This window comes from Aethalodelphis obliquidens, unplaced genomic scaffold, assembly GCF_003676395.1.
Source record: "Aethalodelphis obliquidens isolate GAN/ISIS:26980383/991018 unplaced genomic scaffold, ASM367639v1 scaffold30, whole genome shotgun sequence".
NCBI lineage: Eukaryota > Metazoa > Chordata > Mammalia > Artiodactyla > Delphinidae > Aethalodelphis > Aethalodelphis obliquidens.
The window spans coordinates 16633626-16658111 of NW_020837974.1; the positions used below are offsets into that span (position 1 = coordinate 16633626).

A 24486-nucleotide genomic window follows, 5' to 3' on the forward strand; every position below is an offset into this window, starting at 1 on the left:
TATTTATTTGGCTGCACCCGTTCTTAGTTGTGGCACTCTCCGGAGTCTTAACCACTGGGCCACCAGGGAAGTCCCTGTTTATCTTCTGAGATGGCTTCTCTTGTACATGCAGTTTATGCTGCCTAGGAGATTCTATGTCCCCTCTCTTTGCCTAGCAAACTACAACATGTCTTCCAGGCCACAGCTAAATAAAAGTCACTTCCTGACTGCCTCTCCATCCCAACCCCCAAGATTAGCTTATATCCCTTGGCTATTAACTCTCAAGTGGTTTGTATTTTACTTTAATGCTCTTATTACAATTGTAAGTATGACTTATTATTTTTTAATTAATTAATTTATTTTATTTATTTATTTTTGGCTGTGTTGGGTCTTTGTTGCTGCGCGCGGGCTTTCTCTAGTTGCGGCGAGCAGGGTGTACTCTTCGTTGCGGTGCCTGGGCTTCTCATTGCGGCGGCTCTCTTGTTGCGGAGCATGCGCTCTAGGCACGTGGGCTTCCGTAGTTGTGGCTCGCGGGCTGTAGAGTGCAGGCTCAGTAGTTGTGGCGCAGGGGCTTCTTTGCTCCGCGGCATGTGGGAACTTCCCGGACGGGGGCTTGAACCCTTGTCCCCTGCATTGGCAGGCGGATTCTTAACCATTGCACCACCAGGGAAACCCGACTTATTTTGTAATACTTTTAAAATAATTTGTTTCTCTATTCCATAAGGGCCCAAGTGTGTCTGTTTTGCTCAGCACTGAATCCTTGGAACAGTGGTTGTCACTTAGTGGGCAACAATATTTGATGAAAGAATAAACGAAAGCGGTTGCTATCTGTAGCCATGAGTTATATCAGCAGTTCTCCAAGGGTGATCCTGCAGCACAAGCATCACCTGGGAACTTGTTAGAAGTGTAAATCATGAGCTTCTACTGATTAGAAGCTCTAGGAGTGGGGAACGGCAATCAGTGTTTTAACAGTCCCTCCAGGTGATTCTGGTTCATGCTGGAGTTTGAAAGCCACTATACAGATTTGCTATCCAGCCTATGCACGCTAGCAGCACCTCTGCTGCCTGGGATTGTTTCTTGCTTCTATTTCTTAAACTCAGCACTTTCACAAGTAAGGTGGTTGGAGGAAAGGAACAGGAACCCAACGCATCTTTGCCCTCTGAGATCCTCTGCAGTTGCTGTTCCTTCGACTTTGATCACACTTCCCGCTACTGACTTTATCCTTCAGGCCTCAGTTTACATTTCCATCCCTCCCTTCCATTTTCTATCTCGGGACCCTGTGTGTTTGTTGCGTTCATTTCACTCACAGCACTCCTCGTTTCTTACAATTAATTTATTCACTTGCTCTCTACTTGCTGCTTATCTGCCTCCTTGAGGGCAGAGACTACAGTAGTCTTGTTTACTACACTAGTCCTAGCACCCACAGCGGCGCCAGGTCCACGGCAGGGCTAAAATGTGTGGGCTGAATGGATGTAAGTTCCACAAGGGCAGAGGCTGTGTGCCGCCGACTTCTAGCCGGGTACTGGGCACGCAGAAGGCGCTCCATGAAGATATGGGGAATGAATGAGCGCAGGAAACGAAAGAGAAATCGACACTTTACCAAGGTGGCAGGTCCGGTACCCTTTACCAACATGGCCGCCGGCCCGCGTGGACTGGCGGAGGGCGCCGGGCGCGGGGCGGGGCCGAATGGGGGCGGTGCCAGAGGGAGCCGTCAGGTGCGGCCCCGCCCCGCACCCCCCCGGCCTCCGCCCGCTCGATTCCGGATTGGTCCGGTTCCAGCGCCGCAGCCCGGCGGCCGCGCCGTGGGGCCGCGCCGGGCACTCGCCACTTCCGGCGCGTTGGGGCTGTTGGTTGGGGGTGGCCGCGCGGCGCGAGCGGGCAGCACTGGAGCGGGCTTGCGCAGGGATGCTCCGGGGGGCGGCGGCGGCGGCCGTGTGGGCTGAGGCGGCAAGGATAGCTCGGGCCCTCGGGCCTTTCCCCTGAGCCGGCCGCTCGGGCTGCGCCGCCGAGGCCCATTCAGCGTCCGCCCCTTCAGCCTCGGGGTCGGGCCCACCGCCACTTCTGAACGCGGGGGCCGGGGAGCCCCTGCCTGGGCCCGGAGCCTCCCACTGGGGGTCGGGCCCGGGCGGGGGGCCCCGAGCCGCTGCTCTCCTCGCCGGCCTCCGAGCCCCATTTCCTGCTTTTTCAGTTTCCTTGCGGAGGGGCGGGTGGGTCTGGATGAATTGTTCCGGGGGTCCCCGATGAGGCGGGCCAGGGGGCCGCGCTCTTTGTAGAGGGTCCCCGCGGGGCCCGGGTGGGGAGGCGGTTGTCTTTGCATGGGTGGGGGACTTCCCGAGCCTGCCGGGACCATGACCTGAACTGTGCGAGCGGGACGTGTCCGAAGCCCGAGAGCTAGCTCACCTGAGCCGCCCTCTCCCCCAGCCAGCATGGTAAGTGGGGTCGGAGCCCCTTCTCTCCCGGGTGCCGGGTCTGAGAGGTGGGAGCGGGCCCGGGACTGCTGAGCCATCGCTTCTCCCCGGGGCGGGGAGAGGCGCGTGCCGAGCCCGACAGTGACACATGCGTGCAGGGTTTGCAGCAGGGCTCTGAGCTCCCATCCCCCCTCCCCCTCGGGATCGCTCAGAACTGGGAGGGACCTGGACGCCGAGCGGACACAACCCTTGCATCTGGTGTTTGCCTCTCTTACATTGTAGCAGCTCATCATGATGGTAGCTATCATTTATTTATTGAGTGCTTACTATGTGCCAGGCGCTGTGCTAAAGTGATTGACGTGTGTTATTTAATTAGCACACCAGCCCTGTGTTCTGAAGTGGGGACACTGAGGCACAGAGCAGCTAATTACCCAGCTCAAGGTCACTCTTAAGTAACAGTGGCAAGATTTGAACCCAGGCAGTCTTGATTTCAGAGCTCCTATTTGATAGAACACACTTCACAGAGCTGGAGGGGGTCTTGCTGTAGGTTTATATACGGGACAGCTGAGAGGGTTTGTGGTTTTCAGAGGTCACTTACCTAGATCATAGGAACTAGGAATCAAAGTCAGGAATTGGCCTATTCTTTTGACACCCGTTCTGCCTTTCTTTCTGCTACATGCTCTGGCCTTTTCCCTGGTAGTGCCTGGAGAACTCTTCATCTTTCTAGATCTAGTTCAGAAGCCACTTCTGAAGATAACATTCCACATTTTCCAGACCCAAAGGCACTGTCAGTACTTCCTTAGGTTTGTGCGGTCACATCTGTTTTTAAGCATCTGTCTTATTGTTATTGTTATTGTCTATTGCAGTAGACTCAGTACTCTCAAAGATGAAATTGTCTGAACTTTTATCTGCCCCAGCTTTTGGAACATAGTAAGCCCACTGGGGTGGTTGCCTGGCCTGTGTTTGACCACTTCCAGTTACAGAAGTGTTCTTAAGGTTGCCCATTTTACGTCTTCCACACTAGTGGTCTAGTAGAGAAGGGGATGCAGGGGGGGATTACATCTGTAATATAACTGTTCAGGCCAGTGGGGTTTTCAGAAGTTTCAAGGGGCCTGTGGGTTATGTGTTAGGTTCTGGGCGGAGAAAGAAGACCTAAGGCATAGCCCTTGCCTTCGTGGGGCTTACAACCAGTCAGATAAAATGCACCATTAATGCCAAGCAGCACTGTATAATAGATACTGTATGTAGGATAGTGGCAGATCCCTTAAGCTCTCTGAGTCCCAGTTTCCTCAGCTATAAAATGTGGAGACAGGGATTTTCTAATGAATAATCTAAAGGTATGAGGTATAATATTTAGTGAACGATGAAAGTAGTATTCAGTAATCCTTCATCGATTCTTTCAATGAATTTTTTTTAATAGTGGTAAAATATATGTAACATAATATTTACCATTTTAACCATTTTTAAGTGTATAGTTCAGTAGCATTAAGTACATTCACATTGTGTGTGTCCATCCCCAGAACTGTTTTCATCTTGTAAAAATGAAACTGTACCCATTAAACAGTAACTCTCATTCCCTTCCCTGTCCCCTAGTGACCACTATTCTACTTTCTGTCTCTATGAATTTAACTACTCTAGGTCCCTCATATAAATGGAATTGTACAGTTTTTGTCTTTTTGTGACTGGCTCATTTCACTTAGCATAATGTCTGTGAGGTTCATCCGTGTTGTAGCATCTGTCAGGATTTCCTTCCTTTTTAAGACTGAATAATATTCCATTGTGTGTGTAGGCCACATTTTGTTTATCCGATCATCTGTTGATGGACACTTGGATTACTTCCACCTTTTGGCTGTTGTGAGTAATGCTGCTGTGAACATGGATGTACAAATCTTTTAATGAATTTTAAGTAGCCACTATATTCGAGGCTCTAGCGAATGTCAGCTAAACAAGATAGACACGTACCTCTCCTCGGGTAGCTGACAACATTGCTTTAGAACCTTTGGACAGAATTTTATTGTTTATTGATTTAAGCTGGCCAAGCACTCTTGTATTCAGGTTCCATTTTAATTGGCAGTCAGGAGAGTGTTATGAAAATGACCACCTTTGAGCAATTAATTGTAAAGTAGTAGTAGTTGACTTCATGATTACCATTTACAATTTTTTCTGAGGTAAGTTTTGAGTCAAGTTTTCTATAACCTACCCCTCACTTATTTTAGCATACAGTGGGTGACCACAGCGGATTAAGGTGAATAGGACTGTCAAATTACATCCTTTTTGCAGCACTGACACCAGGGGTTCATCTCCTATAGGTGTCCCAGGTTCAGGGGTGTGGATGGGGCAGGCCTTGTCCCTGGTTGCAAGGAAGCCATTGCCTGATTTGTGTCTTCCCAGAGGAGGGTCTTTTGCCTGGGATCACAGTTCTTTGTTCCAGGAACTTTTTTCCATTTCTTACTGACTTAACATTTTTACTTTAAAAAGCGTTTAAAGAGTTGGCAAGTAAGTATGGGCCTTTGTAATATCTTCTTTTTAAAACTTCAACTCTCTATTAAGATGAAAATGGTGTAATATGATAGAACTACCATTTATTAAGTATCTATACTAAGCTAGCTGTTTTTCATTTATTTGGTTTTTCTTTCAGTCACTCAGTATCAGTTAAGCACACCAACACTGGTAGGTTGGTTACCTTATTGCCGTTACTACCAGAGGAGGAGATGAACAGACCTGGTGTAGGATACCTGTTTAACAAGTGGTGGAGCTGGCACTTGGGTCCAAGGTGCTCTTCTCCAAAGCCTGTGCTCCTTGAGGTACAGGTGCTTCCTCATGTGGAAGTTGGTTGGGAATGTTATCCAACTATATTTTATTTGGTTCTGAGATAGTGATGAGGGCTGGGGAGCATGGGGATTTCCTTTAAACTGTCCCTCTAGGAGGAGGGATTTTGACCTGCAAATTTAGAGCTAGTTAAAAAAAATTTGTAGTTGCAGTACAGAATTCCTAGAACAGTTAAACTCTAACTACATTGGATTAAATCATCATTTTGGGTTGAATTCCCATGAGTTCTCAAGTGATGTAACATCTTAGAGGTTCCCACTACTTCTCTGAAAAGTTGTTACTTAATATCAAATGAGCTTTGCTTATTGTGGAAATTTTGTGCAAAATTGAACCCTTACTTAAATTAGCATTTTTTTTCTTTTTTAAAGTTGCTTAGAAGATTGCTTTAGTTACAAAGTCTCCTCATTTTTGAACTCTGTATTTTTGTTATGTTTGGCTGTGCCGCGAGGCATGTGGGCTCTTAGTTCCCCACCAGGGATCGAACCTGTGCCCCCCTGCAGTGGAAGTGCTGAGTCTTAACCACTGGACCAGCAGGGAAGTCTGCCTTCTCATTTTTCTTTTTAATTATTTTATTTTTGGCTGTGTTGGGTCTTCGTTGCTGCGCGTGGGCTTTCTCTAGTTGCGGTGAGCAGGGGCAACTCTTCTTTGCAGTGTGCGGGCTTCTCATTGCCGTGGCTTCTCTTGTTGGGGAGCACGGGCTCTAGGTGCGCGGGCCTCAGTAGGTGTGGCTCATGGGCTTAGTTGCTCCGCGATATGTTGGGATCTTCCTGGACCAGGGCTCAGACCCGTGTCTCCTGCATTGGCAGGCGGATTCTTAACCATGGAGCCACCAGGGAAGCCCTGCCTTCTTATTTTTGACTGTCATGTTCCATGAATGGTCCCTGTAATGGAGGGAAAATCAGACCTTAAATTTGGCCACTCAGTTGGTGTGTCTTCTGTTAGTTCAGCAACTGTGTTGGATTGTGCACTGGGGCGGGAGGCGTGAAGAAGCTGTGGCGGTGGAGGGAGATGGCAGGGAAAGGTTCAGCGGTTCTCAGAGGGGCTCTGTGGCAGTCACGGCATTAGAGGTTGTCTGGGAGACAAGTAAATATCCAGAAATGACTTGAACAGCTTGTGAAAAAATTAGTAGATGACATGGTTCAAATGATAAAATTACCTGCTAAGCAGACCCCAAAAGCACTATTAATGTGGTACAGAGAAGTAATTCTGTATGGTAGGCCAGCTTTTGAGTACCTCAGTTTATTCATTTGTTTATTGACTTCCCTCATCAAGCTTAAAATCCCAGGTACTATGGATACAATATGTTAAAGAGTCTGTATTTATAGGGCTTAGCATATGCCAGGCTAATGAGTTTACATATGTTAACTCATTTACTCTTTAAAACAATTGCAGGAGGCAGAGGCTATTGTTATTTTCCATTTTCTTTTCTTTTTTTTTTTTTTTTCTTTATCTTTGGCTGCATTGGGTCATCATAGCTGCACTCAGTCTTTCTCTAGTTGCGGCGAGCAGGGGCTACTCTTCCTTGCTGTGCACGGGCTTCTCATTGTGGTGGCTTCTCTTGTTGCAGAGCACGGGCTCTAGGTGCGCGGGCTTCAGTAGTTGTGGTGCACAGGCTTAGTTGCTCCGCGGCATGTGGGATCTTCCCGGACCAGGGCTTGAACCCGTGTCCCCTGCATTGGCAGGCGGATTCTTAACCACTGCGCCACCAGGGAAGTTCTTATTTCCCATTTTATAGATGAGAACATTCAAGGCCCAGAATGGTTAGGCAGCTTCTCAAGCTCACACTACAACCAAGTGGCAGAACTGGCATTCAGAGCCAGGCAGTCTGGCTCAAGACTCAGTGCTCTCAACTGTTACACTTTCACCCCAGGAGGGATAGTATTGTCCCTGCCCTTTAGAGGTCAGTTTAATGAGGAAATGGGACATATATTCTGGTAATTATGAGAGGCTGTGTTAAGGGTGACCATTAACACAGAATGCATTGATACAAAGGTGGCATTCCTGAGGACAGGGAACAGGGAAGATTTCCCAGGAGGAATATTTGAGTCTTGAAGGGTTAGGAAGAGTTTGACAGCTGGACACGGGAGGTGGGGTTGGGGGGGGAGAGCCTTCTAATTGAAAGTTTGCAGATAGTTACAAAGATTAGATATGTATCAATAAAGATAATAGAAAGTAATAGGTGTCGGGGTGGAAGTGAAAGAAGGAATTAACATTTGTTGAGTACTTAGGACTTTGTAGGGCTTTATGTGCGTTTATACGCACAGTACACAAACATGCTATTTTTTCTCATCGTGAATACCTTTATTCCTACTTTACTGGCCAGCTGCTGCCCCATTTCCTTGTTCCTCTGTGCAACAGAACTCCAGGAAGGAGTGGTCTTTGATTCCTCACCTTCCATTCTCTCCCAAGCTCACTTGTCAAGGTCCCACCCCGCTGCTGTTGAACGCAGGGGTTAGTTCTCATCTTAGTCAGTCTGTCCGTAGCATTGGACATGTTGAACACTCCCCCTTCTGTTAAAGTCTTTCTTCACCTGGCCTCCAGGACACTAAGATGTGCTTTTGGTTTTCCGCCTTCTTACTGGATATTTCTTCCTCATCGCACTGATCTTTGAACAGCTGGAGTGCTCTAGGCCTCAGACCTAGTTAGCTCCCAGGCCAGGCCTCCCTCCTGAGCCGCAGTTCTCATGTATCCAGATGCCTACTTGACATGCAAGCTTGTTTGTCAGGCATGTCAAATGTAACCTGTCTAAAACCCAACTCCCGACTTTCCCCTTAATTCTTTTCTACCCACAGTCTTCTCTTTCTCAGTTGGGGGCAGCTCCATCCTTCTAGTTGCTTGTGGCAGAAACTTGGAGTCATCCTTGACCTTTCTTTCTCTCATATCCCACATCTGGTCCATATCAGGAAGGCTGATTGTTTTCTACCTTCGAAATGTAGCCAGGATTTTATCACTTCTTGTTCCCTCCACTGCTGTCTCTCTAGTTTAGGCCTTCATCATCTCTTGCCTGAATTACTGCAGTTGCCTCCTAACTGTTCTCCTAGCTTCTGACCTTGTTCCATGATAGATTGTTTTAACACAGTAGCCTCAGTGATCCTTTGAAAAGTCTAAGGCAGATCATGTCTTTGTTTTGTTCCCATGGCTCCTCATCTCACTTAGAGCGAAGGCCACAGTGGCCCACGTGCGCCTCCATGGCCTACTGTGCCCTCCATATTCTGGCCCATGGTTACACTCTGAACCCATCTCCTGCTACTCTCCCCTTGGCTCACTCTGTTCAGCTACTCTGGCCTCCTTGCTGTCCTTCAGATGCTCCAGGTGTGTGCCTGCCTCCGGGCTTTGGCCTGGCTGTTGCCATTGCTTGGACTGCACTTTCCTCTAGATGTCTATATGACTAGCGTGACCTCCTTGAGGCCTTCTCAAGAGGCATCTTCCCGGTGAGGCCAGTCCTTACCACCCTATTTAAAATTGTAACCCCATCTCAGAGCTCCCAGTCCTTCACATCCTGCTTTACTTTTTGTAGCATTTACACTTTTAAACATTTTACGTGGTTAATGTTATTTATGAAATCTATTTTTTGTTATCTCTTTGTGCTATAATATTAACTCCCTAAAGCTTTGCTGTGTTCACTGATGTATCCCGAGAGTCTAGAACAATTGCTGGCATAGTAGACAGTTACATTGTAGTTAGGAATGCTGTGGAGGTCTTGGGTGTTCAAGACCTTTAGAGAAAGGGAGTACATAGAACTTGCACAGAGTGGGTATTTCAGAAGAGAAGGGTGTAACTGAATGTGTAGTGTTATGAAAGGATCTATAATAGACTGGTTTGGCAATGGTGGAGATTTTTGTGAAGAAGTGGTTGGGGAGAAAGCTTATAAAAGCAGTCAAGGGCTGGGTTATGAAGGGCCTCCAGTACTACCCAAGGGAGTTTGGCTTTGTTTTTCGGCTGATTTTTCCTTAAAGGAACATTAATCCATCTACTGTGTGTAGGTTAGATTGGTGTGGGAAAACAGATAGGACACCATGCCTGTGTGGATGTGATAAAGGCCTGTTCTTGGATTTGGAGTTAGGAGTGGAGAGGAAGACTTGACCAAGAGAGTCATCACTTAAAACTGACTGATTCCAGATTCAAGGGATGAAGAAAAGGGAGGAGCTCAAGCTGATTTTGGAAGCCTCTGAACTGGTGATTGGGAATAGTAGGAAATTTTAATTAATTGGTGGTTGGATTTGGTAGGAATGGAAGAGATGACAGGTAAAGAAACTGACAGGGAGATGACAGGAGACAGTCCATGTGCCGATAAAATAAGGGATTTGGCTCTGTAGGTAGGGAGGCAGATGCCGCTGTGTTGAGATGAAGGTAATTGGTATTGCGCAGGACAAGGATCTTGACAACTTTTAGGTAGTTGGATTGTTGACATATGTGTCCAAGTCAAGGGAGACGTGACTGCACCAGCTGGGGTGAAGAGGGAGGGAATTCCTGAATGTGTAGCTGTTACTTTCCGCTTCTTTTTCATCCTCCCTTTTCCTCTCCACCAGTGGTTTGTTGTGCAACCCACTGCAGACTGATTGTTTGTCTTCACTACTTTTCAAGATCACCAACGACCACTGTGTGCTGACTCCAGTATATACAGTCATCCGTTGGTATCCACGGGGGCTTGGTTCCAGGAGCCCCTGCATATACCAAAATCTATGGATGCTCAAGTTCCTTACATAAGTTGGCGTAGTACAGTGAATGCATAAATAGCCTCTTTTCAGTCCTTATGCCATCTTTTGGCTGTTGGCAAACACTGGTCCCTTTTTCTCCCCCCCGGCGAAACACTTTTTCTTGGTTCCCTTGGCTTCCATGATATAACTCTTGGTTCAGTCTCCCTTGATCTTCTTTCTTATGGCTTCAGCTATGGCCTGTGTACCAATGAGAACTCAACCACCCTCTCCAGCCTTGGATATCCACTGGAGTGTCCTGTAGACATCAAATTAAACATGACTAAACCAAATCCGTCATCTTCCCCTTAGGTTAGCGCTTCCTCCCCCATGCCCTAGTTCTCTTAATGATCTTATTCACTGGACACTCAAGTGATAAACCTGAGTCATATTTAACGTCCTTCTTGCCATCAGTCCTCCACTTGTAGGCCTGTTGATGCTGCAGCTAACTTATTTGTGTCCTGACCTCGGCCTTTCCCTCCATTCCCTCCATTTTGGTCAGGCCATTGTCATCTCTTGCTTTCATGGGTGGTGTCTTGACAGCTTCCAGGTTCTTCCTCCACCAGTCCATCTTCTTTCTGTATTCCTACCAGAGCTACCACATGGAACTCAGATGTGGTCATGTCGCTTGACCCCAAATTATTTTGAGCAGAGGGTCCCCAGTGTTGCCAGAGACCAAGTTTTTATCACGGCAGAGTAGTGGAAAGCACATGGGTCCTGGATTTTCATAATTTCTCTTTTACTCCTCTCAGTTAGGAGAAGATGATTTATTAAATGCTTAAAGTGATTCATTCGATATATCATTTCAAAACTTCTCAAATTATATCTTGTTCTCTAGCCACAGCAAGCCACTTGTCATTCCCAGAACACCGAGTACGCTTTCGTACGTCTCTGCCTTTGTTCAGTGCTGTTCCCTCTGCTTGAATGTCCTTTTCTTCTTTTTGAGACCTTACCTACCATGAACGTGACCTCTTTGAGGCTTTCCAGCCACTAGTTTAACATTTCTCATCTTTGATTATAGTTAGGTGTTCTTTTTTTTGCTTTTATTATTTTGATTTATTTGTTTTTATTATATAAGAATTACAAGGCTACATTCTTGTAGTAAGTGTCAAATAACTCAGAAGTTTGAAGAGCAAAATGTGAACCTCCTCCATCCTTTCCTTGGCTTCCTCTCCTTTCCTCCCCCTCCAAGCCTGGGAGTGGAGAGGATTAGTTCTTTCTCTTTATGAGCCCATATCAGAATGAATCTCAGTCTTTACATTTCCAGTGCCCTGTAAGCATTCAACAGATATTTAGGTAATTGAAAAGGTCAGGTGTGATGGGAATTCCCTGGTGGTCCAGTGGTTAGGACGCTGCGTTTGCTGCCAAGGACCTGGGTTCGATCCCTGGTTGGGGAACTAAGATCCCACAAGCTGTGTGATGCGCCCCCCCCCCCCAAAAAGAGGTGTGAAAACAAATCCAAGAAGGTCAAGGTAGGCCCTTGAGGTTAGTAAATGATAGTAGCAGCATTTAGAGAGTATAGTAAGCTTGAAATAGAGTATGAATATAGTAAAACCCTGTTTTTCCAAAAGCCATGCAGCCAGCAAGCTCAGATAGCAGCATTTTTGCCCTGGGCAGGTGGAGGTGGGGAGCAGGTAAGCAAGAGGAATTGTTAGAACAAATGCTGTGCAGATGGTACACTTCCTGTGAGGCTCCAAAAACTGACTGCTTCTGGGAGGACTGCTGGGGAACAAGTGGGAGTAGGGGTGGGGTGAGGTGAGAGCTGTGGATGTACCTGAGGAAACCCACAAGGCAGAGAGAAGTGAGGGAGGTGAAAGAGGCTAATGGGAAGGGAAGGAAGCTGGGGCTCAGAGGGAGAAAAAAGGTCTGTGAGTGTTTCAACACTCTGTGTTAGCCGTTGTTTAGGGGCCCTCATGTATACTACAGACAGTACCTCATTTCATCTTACAGCCACCCTGCAAGGTAGGTATTACTGTCTGTTCCTATTTTACAGTTGAGGAAGATGAGGACCCCGAGGCTCAGGGAGGGTAATATAAGTAGCTTGTTTAAAGTTACATAGCAAGTTGATGGAGATGGGATGCTGACCCAAGATTCTAAACACACAGCCCAAGTTTTTTCTGTAGCACTAGATTTCTTTTTAAGCCTATGCACATTTACATAGGTATATTTACTTCAGATGTAACCCAAGTGAGTATATTGTCCCAGGAAAAACAGTACATCTAGCCATCTAGCCTTAAAACTTGCATAATTTACCTTTCATAACAGAAAGGGCAAGATGGTAAAAGTTTGCTGATGACAAACGTTACTTGAAATGTAGCCCAACTGGGTATATTGTCCCAGGAAAAACAGTACATTTAGTCATCTAACCTTAAAAGCTGCATAATTTACACCTGGTAATGGAAAGGGCAAGATGGTAGAAGTTCACTGATAACAAACGAGAAAATAGATATTTCTGCATATGCTCTAATGTGATAGAATAGAAAAAATGTGACTCGAGGGCAAAGTGGTAGCTGGACCACGTTACAGGACAACAGAGAGGAAGGTTGCTTGGCTTCTTTATGTATTTCAGTTCAGTTAAGCCCATTAGGCTTAGCATACACAGTAGTTAATTTACATCAGAGCAGTCTGCTGCTGTTTTATATGAAGGTTATAATGAAAAATATCTCTGGTCTCAGACTCCTTGAAAAGGTAAAGGTATTTTATGAGTTAAATGCAGTTGTGGGGGAAGTCATTAGTTTTTAAATTGGCTAATAATCAGACCTGAGATAGATCAGGGTTTTTTTTTAGATTAACAGTTGGATAATTTGTATAAAAATTATGTATGCTCATTAAAAATCAAGCAGTATCAAAAGGTATCAATACAAAGAACATGGCAAAAAAAGAAATCCCCTAAATCCTCCTACCCTGAACTATGATTAACAATCCATATGTCTTTGTTTCTATCTGTATATAAGATAAGGAGGTTAGATATCTAAAATAAGTACTTTTATTAAAAAAGTGGTGATGCTGATTTTTTGGGTCATGCTAGTTTTAAAATAAAAATCAATTTACTATTTTTTGTATTAAAAAAATACTTTCTGAAATATTTATATACTTACAGGAAGTTGCAAAATGAGTGCAAGGATTCCTGTTGTACCCTTCACCCAGATTCCCCCAACGGTGACACCTTACATAGCTGTGTGCAATATCAAAACCAGGAAATTGACATTAGTACATGGCATTTGTTGACTAGACTACAGACCTTATTCAGTTTTCACCATTTTTTGACCTGCATTCATGTGTGTGTATGGCTCTATGCAGTTTATTCCATGTATTGATTCATGTAACTTCCACCACAGTCAAGGTACAGAGCTGTCCCATCACCGCTGAAGATCTAACTCATGCCTGAGTATATTTTTCCTAATACTCTTTGTATTCGTAGCCCTCCTCCCTCTCTCCTAGCAACCACTAATCTGTTCTCCATCTCTACAGTTTTGTCATTTTGAGAGTGGTGTAAATGTAATCTGCAGGCCGTAACCTTTAGACATTGATTTTTTTCACTGAGCACAGTGCTCTTGAGGTCTCTCCGTCTACTTGAATTTATTAATTTTATTTTATTATTTATTTATTTTAAACATTTATTTATTTTATTTATTTTTGGCGGTGTTGGGTCTTTGTTGCTGTGCACGGGCTTTCTCTAGTTGCGGTGAGCGGGGGCTACTCTTTGTTGAGGTGTGCGGGCTTCTCATTGAGGTGGCTTCTCTTGTTGCGGAGCACGGGCTCTAGGTGCACAGGCTTCAGTAGTTGCAGCATGTGGGCTCAGTAGTTGTGGCTTGTGGGCTCTAGAGCAGAGGCTCAGTAGTTGTGACGCACGGGCTTAGTTGCTCTGCTGCATGTGGGATCTTCCTGGACCAGGGATCAAACCCTTGTCCCCTGGATTGGCAGGCGGATTCTCAACCACTTCGCCATTTAACATTGATTAGTTGATACGTGTGTGTGTGTGTGTGTGTGTGTGTGTGTGTGTGTGTGTGTGTGTGTGTGTACTTTTTTTCCAATAGAGTTCATGGTTGCTCTGTTCCCTGAATTATTTGTTTTGAAAATGTCTGTCGTCCTTATCCATAAATGGTAACTTGGCTGGGTATAATACTAATGGGTCATACATTCTTTTCCTTAGAATTCTGTGGATATTTCTCCATTGTTTTCTTCCATTGAAGGTTGTTGTGTGGAAAAGCCTGGTTAGCCTAATTCATTCTCCCTTTACCTCAGTGAGAGAGAACTTGCCTTTTTTGCATGACTGCTAGAACTCTGTATTGCTGAAGTTCAGTAACTCAATTAGGATATCTTTAAGTGTAGATCATTCTTTTATCATTTTGCCCTAGAACATGGTATGCCTGCCTTAATGTTTTTACCTGGTTCCCTAATGTTGGATATTTTAGATTTCTAGTGTGTGCTGCATCAGTACTACATTAAACACATCAAATTTCTCTTTGTCCATTTTGTGAGATTGTAGGATAAGTTTCTAGAAGTGAAATTGTGGGGCAAAAAGTACATTTAAAAATTCTGGTATTTCGTGCTTTTTCTACAAAAAGATTGTATCAGTTTATATTCTCACTAGTGGGATAGTTCCTGTTTCCCCACCTTCTGGCTGACACCAATAAAACTTTTTAATGTGAAAGATGAAAATGGCACTTCAGGAATAATGCGCAGTCCTTTAGTTATGAGTGAAGTGGAACATTTTTTGATGTTTTATTTCCATGTGTATTTTTTCCTATGTCACTTGACCATTCCTGATCTCTATACATTTTTCTGTTGGGTCAGCCAACATTTTTTTTTTTTAAATGTAATTTGGCTGAATAGTTTTAGAATGTTGATAAAATTAGGTTTGGAATAGCTTGCACATTTGGTTGATTAATCTCATGCCACTAATTTTAGTCAGGTTAAGAACACTATCATTTCTTGTGTACTAGTATTGTGGACTTGAATAAAAAGATTGTCTTGGTGAGGGGGCTGTAATCTGATAGTTTTCTGAACCATCAGACCTTTTGTCTGATGATCCATGTAATTAAGTTGTCTATTCCTTCCCACTTGGTTTCATATGTATTTGTCATAACATGATGTAAGAACAGGTTTAATCATAGGAAAGAACTTCTATTGCCAGAAAGTTGCAGTGCTCACCCTGGTGAATGAAGTGATTTTTCTGGTAATCATTTGTTGCTGGTCCTGTTAATTGGGTGCATGAATTTAGAATGTTAAAAGGTATATGAAGTTAACTGATTCACTTTGTTATAAAGCAGAAACTAACACACCTTTGTAAAGCAATTATACTCCAATAAAGATGTTTAAAAAAAAAAAAAAAAGATATATGAAGTAACTTCATAGGAGAGTTTACCGATCATGCTTAGGGTTTCTCTGATTTTCTACTGAAATTCCTCTAATGGCAGAGAGAGCCTACACCTGCTTAAGAGAAGGCCCTTGTCCTGGGGCTTTAGGTCATAGCAGCTCTCTGTAAACCTGAAGTTTCTTGATAATCTTGAATTGTATGTTAAACCTGTGTTGTTTAAAAGTCAATATATATTTTTTCTTTCTTCCTCTCTCCCTCTCTTCTTTTGTTCCTCCCTTCCCTCCCTCCCCAACCTTTACAAGCAAATTAACGATCCAGGCACATCCATTATCTTGAGGAGCACTGTGTAGCCATCATCACATTTTACTGTGGGGGTGACTGGTCCACGTCTCCTGAGCTCTGTGGACAGACATACTTTTATGAGGAGCGTTGAAAAATATCCTGGTGTATCTGTAAAGGAGACTTCTTATGAAGAGAAAAAACTTTAAGGCTTTTGAAAAGACCTCAAAAGAAATATAAGGAAACATTTTGAGAAACTACCCCTTTACACCTCAAGAGGGAACAGATTGAAAGAGAGCTTTGAGTAGACTGCTTTTATTGGCATACTCAGTAGATAGACCCTTGGTACGTAACACTTGTGTTTTTGATTGTCAGTAACCTTCAAAACCTTTGATAAATCATTTGTTATTTAAAAAAAGTATGACTTGCAATGCCTTCAGGTGTCTGGAGCAACTCACTTGGCTGGCACATGAGTGGGCCCAGCTGATCTCCTAGCTCAGTACAGCCTGGGGGTTCTTTACTGTTCAGGGTTATGACAATCTTCATTACTTTATGAAAGATAATCCTGCAAAGAAATTCAACTAATAGAACTGGTGATGCAAATGAAATGATCTGAGGAAGTTAAAGTTCTTAGTTAGCAAAAAGGAGTTATGGACAAATTAGAGAACAATGTTAAAAACTTGGTGCCTTGGATCCACCATACTCTAGGTGTGGAAGGAAAGGAAAACAATTCCTCATACTAGGTGAATTCTGGGCCATTGCAAACGTTGCTGATTATTTAGAGAAAGTTGAAAAGACACTTAATTTGTGGTGTTATTCTATTCACTGGAATGTGTGTAATTTGTAATTCTTTACTGAAAGGGAAAGTCAGGAGCTGGAGGAAACATTGTTGGTGAATTTGGGGGCTCACTTGCAACAGAGTTGCAAGATAACTGGAAGCTGGCCTACAGCTATTGAATGTAAGCATGGAAAAGGGTGACTAGAAGTTACAGAAGTTTGTAACTTCTGGAAGAGATGTGCATGTCAGCAAATGATTACAATGCTGGGGAATAAGTACAGAAAAATAACTTTGTAAGAGGTATAACTGTACTTAAAGGAAAAAAAAAAAGCCTGGCCACACTGGGGATGGGAGGGTTGTATCAGGGAAGGCTTCCCAAAGGAGGTGGCAAATGAGTTGCGTTTCAAAGCAGAAGTAGGAAGTCCCTAGGCATAGAATTTGGGACATGAGGTGGTGGGGAAGCAGAAGGGCCATTTTGGACAGATGGAGCCACAGGTATACACAGAAGAGTAAAAAAACGCAGCGTGTTTAGGTCAGGTCGTGAAGATGAAAGCTTTGAAATGTTGAAGAATAAGGAGTTCTAATAGGCAGTGCAGGTGACGACTGTGAAGGCAGCTACTCCTGGAAAGGTTTTTATTTAATTATTGAGGGAAGGAGCCATGTGCTTTATTATTGCCTAGGAAATTATTCCTCTATATTCTGCATTCTCTTTTTAGAGAAAGACAAATTTAATTTTTATTTTAAAAACTTTTATGGCCACATTGCGTGGCATGTGGGATCTTGGAAACCAGGGGTTAAACGTGTGTCCCCTGCGGTGGAAGCATGGAGTCTTAACCACTGGACCACCAGGGAAGTCCCTAATTTTTATTTTTTATTGAAGTATAGTTGATTTATAATGTTGTGTTAGCTTCAAGTGTACAGCAGAGTGATTCAGATATATATATATAATATATGTGTATATATATAGAATATATGTGTATACATTATATATTCTTTTCAGATTCTTTTCCATTATAGGTTTTAACGAGATATTGAATATAGTTCCCTGTGCTCTACAGTAGGTCCTTGTTGTTTATCTATTTTATTTTTTTAAACTATTTATTTATTTATTTGGCTGTCGGGTCTTTGTTGCGGCATGTGGGATCTTCATTGCCGCGTGCGGGATCTTTAGTTGTGGTATGCAAGCTCTTAGTTGTGACATGAGGGATCTAGTTCCCCAACCAGGGATGGAACCTGGGCCCCCTGCATTGGGAGTGTGGAGTCCTATCCACTGCACCACCAGGGAAGTCCCTATTTATTCAATTTAAACATCTTATTTTGAGTTATTTTAGACTTGCAGAAGAGTTGCAAAAATAGTACAGGGAGTTCTTGTATACTCTTCTCCCATAGGGATTTATTAAAGACAAAAACAAAAACAAAACCACAGTAGCCAAGTCTTCCAGTAATTTAGCTCAGTTTCTGCACCTTCTTCCTTCTAGTACTGCTTGGCTGTTAAAGTAGGTACTGATGTGATCACAAGGTCTTCTCTGCCATTTTTTGATTTTTGCTTATTTTTCCTGATTGTAAAAAGTGTTTTGAACTCTGTAGACTATTTGATAGTATAAAATAGACAAGAAATTACCCCCATCTGATTCAACCTCTAATAACGTTTTTGTTTCCTTCCAGTCTTTTTTTCTATTTACTTTTTAAATATGGTTGAGATCACACTGTAAATGTACTTTTTTCTTCTGCCTTTTCCACTTAACATAGTATAAGTAGTTTTCCAAATCATTAAATACTTCATAAATATTTACAGTGGCTCTATAATATCACATTGCATGGATTCTTTGGCAGTTAGATTGTTCCATTTTTTGCCATTGTAAATAATATGTGATTAATGTTTTTGCAAAAAGCTTTTTCTGTATTTCAGAAAATTGCCTTAGGCTAGATTCCCAGAAGGGCCCAAGGGGGTATGAAGATTTTTTTTTTTTTAATAAATCTTTTATTTTAAAATAGTTTTAGATTTAGTATAAACATTTTTAAGGTATGTTGTAAGCTATTTTCCAGAAAGGTTACACCAGTTTATTCTTCCACTAGCTATGGATAAATACTCATCAGCATTGGGTAGTCTTAAGAAAATTGTTGCAAAATTAGTAGATTAAAAAAATGGCTTTTCATTATTCCTTAATATCTTTTTTTGTAGGAAAAGTTTTTACCAAGTTAGATTTTATTTTTGTTTGTTTATAGGAGACATCCCTTATGCTTACTTTAGTTACTATTTAAGTATCCTTTACGCTTACTGTAATATATTAGAAATGGTGCCTTTAACTTTTTTTTCCATAGTCTTAAGTTGATTTTTATTGTTTCTTCAAATACACATAACAGAAATTTGACCACTTTAAAGTGTACAATTTAGTGACATTAAAGTACATTCACCCTGTTATGCAACTACTCCCACTCTTCAGTTCTAGAGTGATTCATCACTCCAGAGGAAACCCAGTACCCAGGAGCAGTCACTCCCCATTTCTGCCTCTTTCTAGCACCTGACAGCCACAAATCTGCTTTCTGTCTCTATAGGTATGCTTATTCTGGATGTTTCATATAAATGGAATCATATAATACATGGCATCTCAGTATCCTTTAAAGCAGAAAAAAAGATGAATTAGATTAAATAAAATTTGAATTGAGTCTATGTATTAATATTAAAGTTTGAAAATTGACAGTCCATCTATGGCAATAGTCTTTTTTTTCTTTTAAAGATTTTTTTTTGGATGTGGACCATTTTTAAAGTCTTTATTGAATTCATTACAATATTGCTTCTATTTTATGTTTTTTGGTGTTTTTTTTTTTTTTTTGGCTGCGAGGCATGTGAGTTCTTAGCTCCCCGACCAGGGATCGAACCCGAACCTTGCATTGGAAGGTGAAGTCTTAACCACTGGACCTCCAGGGAGGTCCCCGCAACAGTCTTGAATTCAGCATATTTAGTTGGTCAAGATGTCCCATTCCTAGTTTATGGTGGTTGTTGGTGAACAGAGGGCTACAGGCCTTGGGGGAGGAGGGAACCTGAAATAGGGACAAAGATAGGAAGAATATGGGCTTGGAGAGCGAAAGCCAGTGAAATGACAGCACATTCCATGGCTGGGACTATATAGGAAACTCGTCTAGAAGTTAACCTCTACAGCAGCATGATTTGGAGAACTTTAGGTAAGGTGCTTCCCTCTGTGTCATCAAAAAATAACAACAATAGCAACAAAATAGCCAGCCTAAAAATGAATGAATACATTTGTGACAGTATCTAATGTATAATACCTCAGGAAATGTACAAATTTTTGCTTAGGAGTGAGAGTGGTGTTGGGGACAACGAGGACAACCAGAGAGGGTCCGGGGTGTCTTTTTCGTGTTTGACATCTTCATTGGAAGTCCTTGGTAGTGGGGGAAGTTTTGTGTGTTTGTGTGGTTTTTCATTTTTCAGGTAGTTTTTCCAAAGGCCTTCAGAGTTTGATCAGGCACCCACTGAAATGGAATGCTTGGTGTAGATGGAGGATTTTATTTATGGAACAAAGTATAGCTTCCATGGTAAATTCTGTGGGCAAGTCAATGTCTTGTTTTCATTAGTCAGTGTGTTATTTCCCCAGAGCCGGATACCCATGAGAGTGGGGTGGGGTCATTGTGAATCAGCAAAGCCAGTGATCAGAACTTGGATTAGAGATACCTCAGTCTCCAAGTAGGCAGTGGCCTAACTCATTTTATTTCAACATTGCTTATGATTAAGCAGTTAAGGACGGATTTTTGCAGCAAGTATTCAAGTAAGGAATGCATTCAGTGTTTAGCAATTTTAATACATTCCTAGGTATCTGAAAAATAGTATAACCTCATGTTTAAGAGCATGGGTTTGAATCCTGGCTCTGCCACTTAACCAAGTATGTGACCTGGGACAAGTTACTTCATCTCTCTGGGCCTCATTTCCCTCATCTGTGCAATGGGATTGTTATGAGGATTAAAGGAGTTGATGTCAGGTCCTTAGGACAGTGCCTGGTATGTACTGAGTGCTAAGTAAATGTTAGTTTTTTAAGTTATCACCACTGAGTAACTATAGCTTCACTTAGTATAAGAGAAAGAGTTAAAATAATTCCTGTAACAAGTGTTTATTAAGTGCCTGCTGTGTGCTAGTTAGACCCTGGGAACAGAGATGACTAGGAAGTAGTCTCTGCCTATGCACTCTAGGCTACTGGAGAGACCCACACATTAGCAGGAAATTTCTTTTTTCTCTAGTTGTTTTCTCTGTTTTCTTTTTTAAACAAGTGAACATTGTACAAAATTTAAATGATACAGTAGAGTGTACAGAGAAAAGTCAGCCTCTTTCCCTTCTCCTGTCCCCAGAACCCCATTTTCTTCTCTAGAGGCAACCACCGTTACCAGTTTAAAGAAAAGCGTGTGTATTTTCATATTCCCTACTCTGTGTCTACTAATGGGTAGCATATTGTACATACTGGTACACTGTTTCGTGCCTTTTAAAAAATTTTAACGTATTGGATGTAGTTCCACATACCTATGTGTATAGAGCGTTCTCACTATTGCATAGTATTCCATGATAGGGATGTACCTTATTTAACCAGTCTTGCTTTGATGGAAAATTAGGTTGTTCCCAATCTTTTGTTTTACAAACAGTGTTGACTTGAAGGTCCTTTCACACATAAACTTTTGGAGGAAAAAAAAAATTGCTGTAAGTATATTCGCTGGGTGAAGTTGTCTATGCATTTAAAATTTGTAGATAACTGCTAAATCGTCTTCCATTGTGGTGGCACTGGTTTATGATCTCGCCAGTGTTGTGTGAAAGAGGTCATTTCAGTTCACCGTGTTCAGTGTAATGTTAGGAAGCCCACAAAGAATGGCCAGCCCTGCCGGGGGAACTTCAGTAGGCTTCACAGAGGTGGTGCCATTTTCAAGGAGTCTTAATGCATAGGTAGGAGTTTTCTGGGTAGAGAAGTGCATCCTAGGTAGCAGGAATGGCATCTGTGAAGACATGGAGCTGTTATGTGGAGAAGCTGGGTCTGGCTGGGGCACAGGGTGGTTGAGGAAACCGGAAGAGGGAGCATGGGGATGGTGACGTCCAAGGGGCAGGTCAGGGCCAGGTGATGGGGTGACTTGATCACCCCTGATGGTCAGGTGGCAAAGCCCCTGGGTGGTGGTGAGAGGCTTGCAGTTGAAAGATACTTGAGGGAGAATTTGCAAACCAGTCTTTTATAAACCATTTATTACCTGAAGAAAACTTGCCAGACTTGGTAGAACCTGAATCGAAGCTGGAAGGGCTTTTTTTTTTTTGGAAGGACTTTAATTCTGAGGAATTTTGATGTGGTACTTTCTTGGAGGTATCCCAAATGCTGGATAGGCGTTTGGGTTCTCCTCCTTCAGCCCCATTAATTAAGCAGTCTCTGATGGAGTCTATTTCATGTATTGGGATTCTATGTAATATGTTTTTCTTAAAAAAAAGACCAGACAGCTTTTGCTGCTGGAATCATGAATCTAATTCCAACCCATGTTGTCCCAAACACAAATAGAAGCCTGGAAGACAATGGTGCTGTTCTTTTATTCTTTGTGTGCGGCACTGGTAGGTTGATCACTATAAAAATGAAAGTGAAGACGGTGGCATTCTTGGAATTTTTTTGAGCATTTAGTTGACTTATGTGGGATTTTTGTTTATTTGGTTTCTTCCTTTTTTTAAAACTTACTGACTCATCAGTGAAATATATAGTGAAAGAGTTCTGCTCATTTATGGTTAAGGTGCCAAGGGGTTTTTGTGTGTTATGTCATTTACTTCTCACAGCTACCTGGTGGGGAGCTGTTGTAAATCCACTTCGCAGGTGAAGAACTGAGGCTCAGAGACGTTAAGTACTTTGTGCCAGGTCATGCACAGAGTTAAGTGGTAAAGTTAGAGGTCAGATACTGACCCGAGGCTGACTCCAGAGTCCACACCCCTCACAGTTACGCTGTGACGATTCATTTTAAGGCATTCCCAGGATAGGGAGTACCCAGCCAGCTGTATGGTGGAAGGGCACGTTCAGGTGGAATGGTGTGGAATTTCTAGTCCTTGGCTTTGGGCTGTTGCCCAGAGTGAAGGAGCAGAGCTGGGAGGTGGGAATCAAAAGCAGCACTTTATCTTTACCTCTGTTTCCACTCCTTTCCCCCATGTCCTAGCAGGGTCGGTTGGGAACTGTAGGAAGGGTGGTTACATGCTCCCGTCTCAAGCTAATTATGCTTGTTGTGTGGGGTTTGGAGGCTGATAGAAGGCTGCTTCTTGAGTCATCCCTTCATTATCCAGGGATGTGAGCAAGGCCAGGATTCCTGGCAGGATCAGACAGTTGGACAGGAGCTAAGTATCCATTTCCTTTCTCCTGTGCACCTCCCACCTCCACTTCCCCCACTCCTAAAAAAACATCCCCAGAACTGCCATTGTTCTGTCTTCTAACCCAGTGAATCTTCAGTGGGGTGGAGGAAGAGAATCATGAATAGTTTCAATATTACGATAGCTTTCCATATTGTAAAAGTTACAGCTTTTTAAAAATCACAGTTGTGATTACCAAGCATACTATTGAAAGTAAAACTTAAGAAAATTGCATCGACTAATAGTGCTGTGCAAAACCCAGCACCCAGGATAGTCCCTGGTGGAGAGAGTTGCTCTCACCAGAGCATGTGGTGTCTTCTTTCTTGGTGACTAGTAGTCATCTATGGTGATGGGAGGAGCATTTAGAACTCCCCAGTCAGGAAGAGTCACTTCCTACTGAACGCAGATCTCTGCTTGTGTGGCAGCATCACACTTCCTGCAGAATGTAGCACCGTCAAAGGTCCTTCAGCAGCTGCTCTCGTGGGCATCATTGTTTACGTTGTGTGGGATACATAAGCACCCTTTGGCAGTCGGCAGTGATACTTGGAGAGCCTTAGGGTAATGTGACTGATCATAAATTAAGAATTACAGCATGAAGGTGGTGCTGGGTGTATTGAGAGGGACAAGCTGATGACAACTTAGGAGACTTTGCCTTTATAAAAGCAAATCCAAACATGAGGGTGGGCTAAGAGAAACCTGTAGTGAGAGAGGAGCTACTATATTAGCCAACATTTACATAGTGCTTTATAATCAACATGCAGTACACACACCTGATTGCATTTAGGACCAAGGATGCTCCAAGAGCTGGCAGGATTTGCCCAAATTTCTGCAGGCTGTATTCTGGAGCTGGGGCCGGCTCTCACTAGGTATTTTCTCTGCCTGCCAGGCTGTGGCTGAGGACCTCTCAGTGGTAGCATTGGTTCCCATGCAGCCTGTTAGTTCTGTCATTGCTCGTGTAAAAAGCACCTTCTCTGTGTCCCCTCATTCCTGCTTTGGTGCACATTCAGGGGATTGTCGTCTGTACCCCAAGTGGGAGCAGTACTGGAGCACAGTCTTCTGGGCCCTGTCTCCCTCTTCGCACTTCTTTCTTCCCACAAGAGTGATTGATCTCTTGATGGTTGCACTGGGGGGAGCCCAGCACCAAGGCCCGTATATGCTAGGTGCAAGGTCACTCACTGCATCAGAACACTGCCCAGCTTTGTGCCTGTGCCCTCTCACTTGCTTCCTCTCAGGAGAACCTTGTCTTCCTCTGTGTCCCGCCTTCCCCTCGTGGCTAGGCATGGGCGGGCCAGGGCAGTTTAGAACGAGAAAGGGGTTGCAGCTTTACCCGTCCTGAGGAGGACATTAGACTTTGACCTGTACTTGATCTCTTGAGACTGTATATCAATGGATAGAACCAGGGAGGGTGAGAGAAGGGAAATGATTATGCTCCCCCAGATTCCAACAGTCTGTAATATAGTCTGGAGATTTTTGCCAAAATTACAAACATGTTATTTTAACTTATTTAAAAGGCCATTCTGGGAGTAATTCAGGAGGAGGGTGGTATGGGTTTACAAGAGACTTGCTCTTAAATGGTGCAGGTGGTAACAGCAGTGAAATGAAATTATTTACATTTGAGCTGTAGTGTTAATTGTGATTCAGATTTGCAGTATTTTTTTTTTTAATTTATTTATTTTTGGCTGTGTTGGGTCTTTGTTGCTGCACGCGGGCTTTCTTTAGTTGCAGCGAGTGGGGGCTACTCTTCCTTGAGGTGTGCGGGCTTCTCATTGCGGTGGCTTCTCTTGCTGCAGAGCACGGGTTCTAGGAGCATGGGCTTCAGTAGTTGCAGCACGCTGGCT

The 24486-nt window shown here is 43.3% G+C and overlaps 1 protein-coding gene across 1 annotated transcript in view; it reads left to right on the forward strand.

Moving 5' to 3' along the window:
• Window positions 1–1794: 1794 nt before the first annotated feature.
• The window catches only part of XPO6 (exportin 6), a 121977-nt gene continuing 99285 nt past the window's right edge, over window positions 1795–24486 (forward strand). Inside the window, exon 1 of the mRNA XM_027126548.1 lies at window positions 1795–2408. Within this exon, the coding sequence (XP_026982349.1) occupies window positions 2406–2408 (3 nt within the window). The 5' untranslated portion in view covers window positions 1795–2405. The remainder of the gene's footprint in view (window positions 2409–24486) is intronic.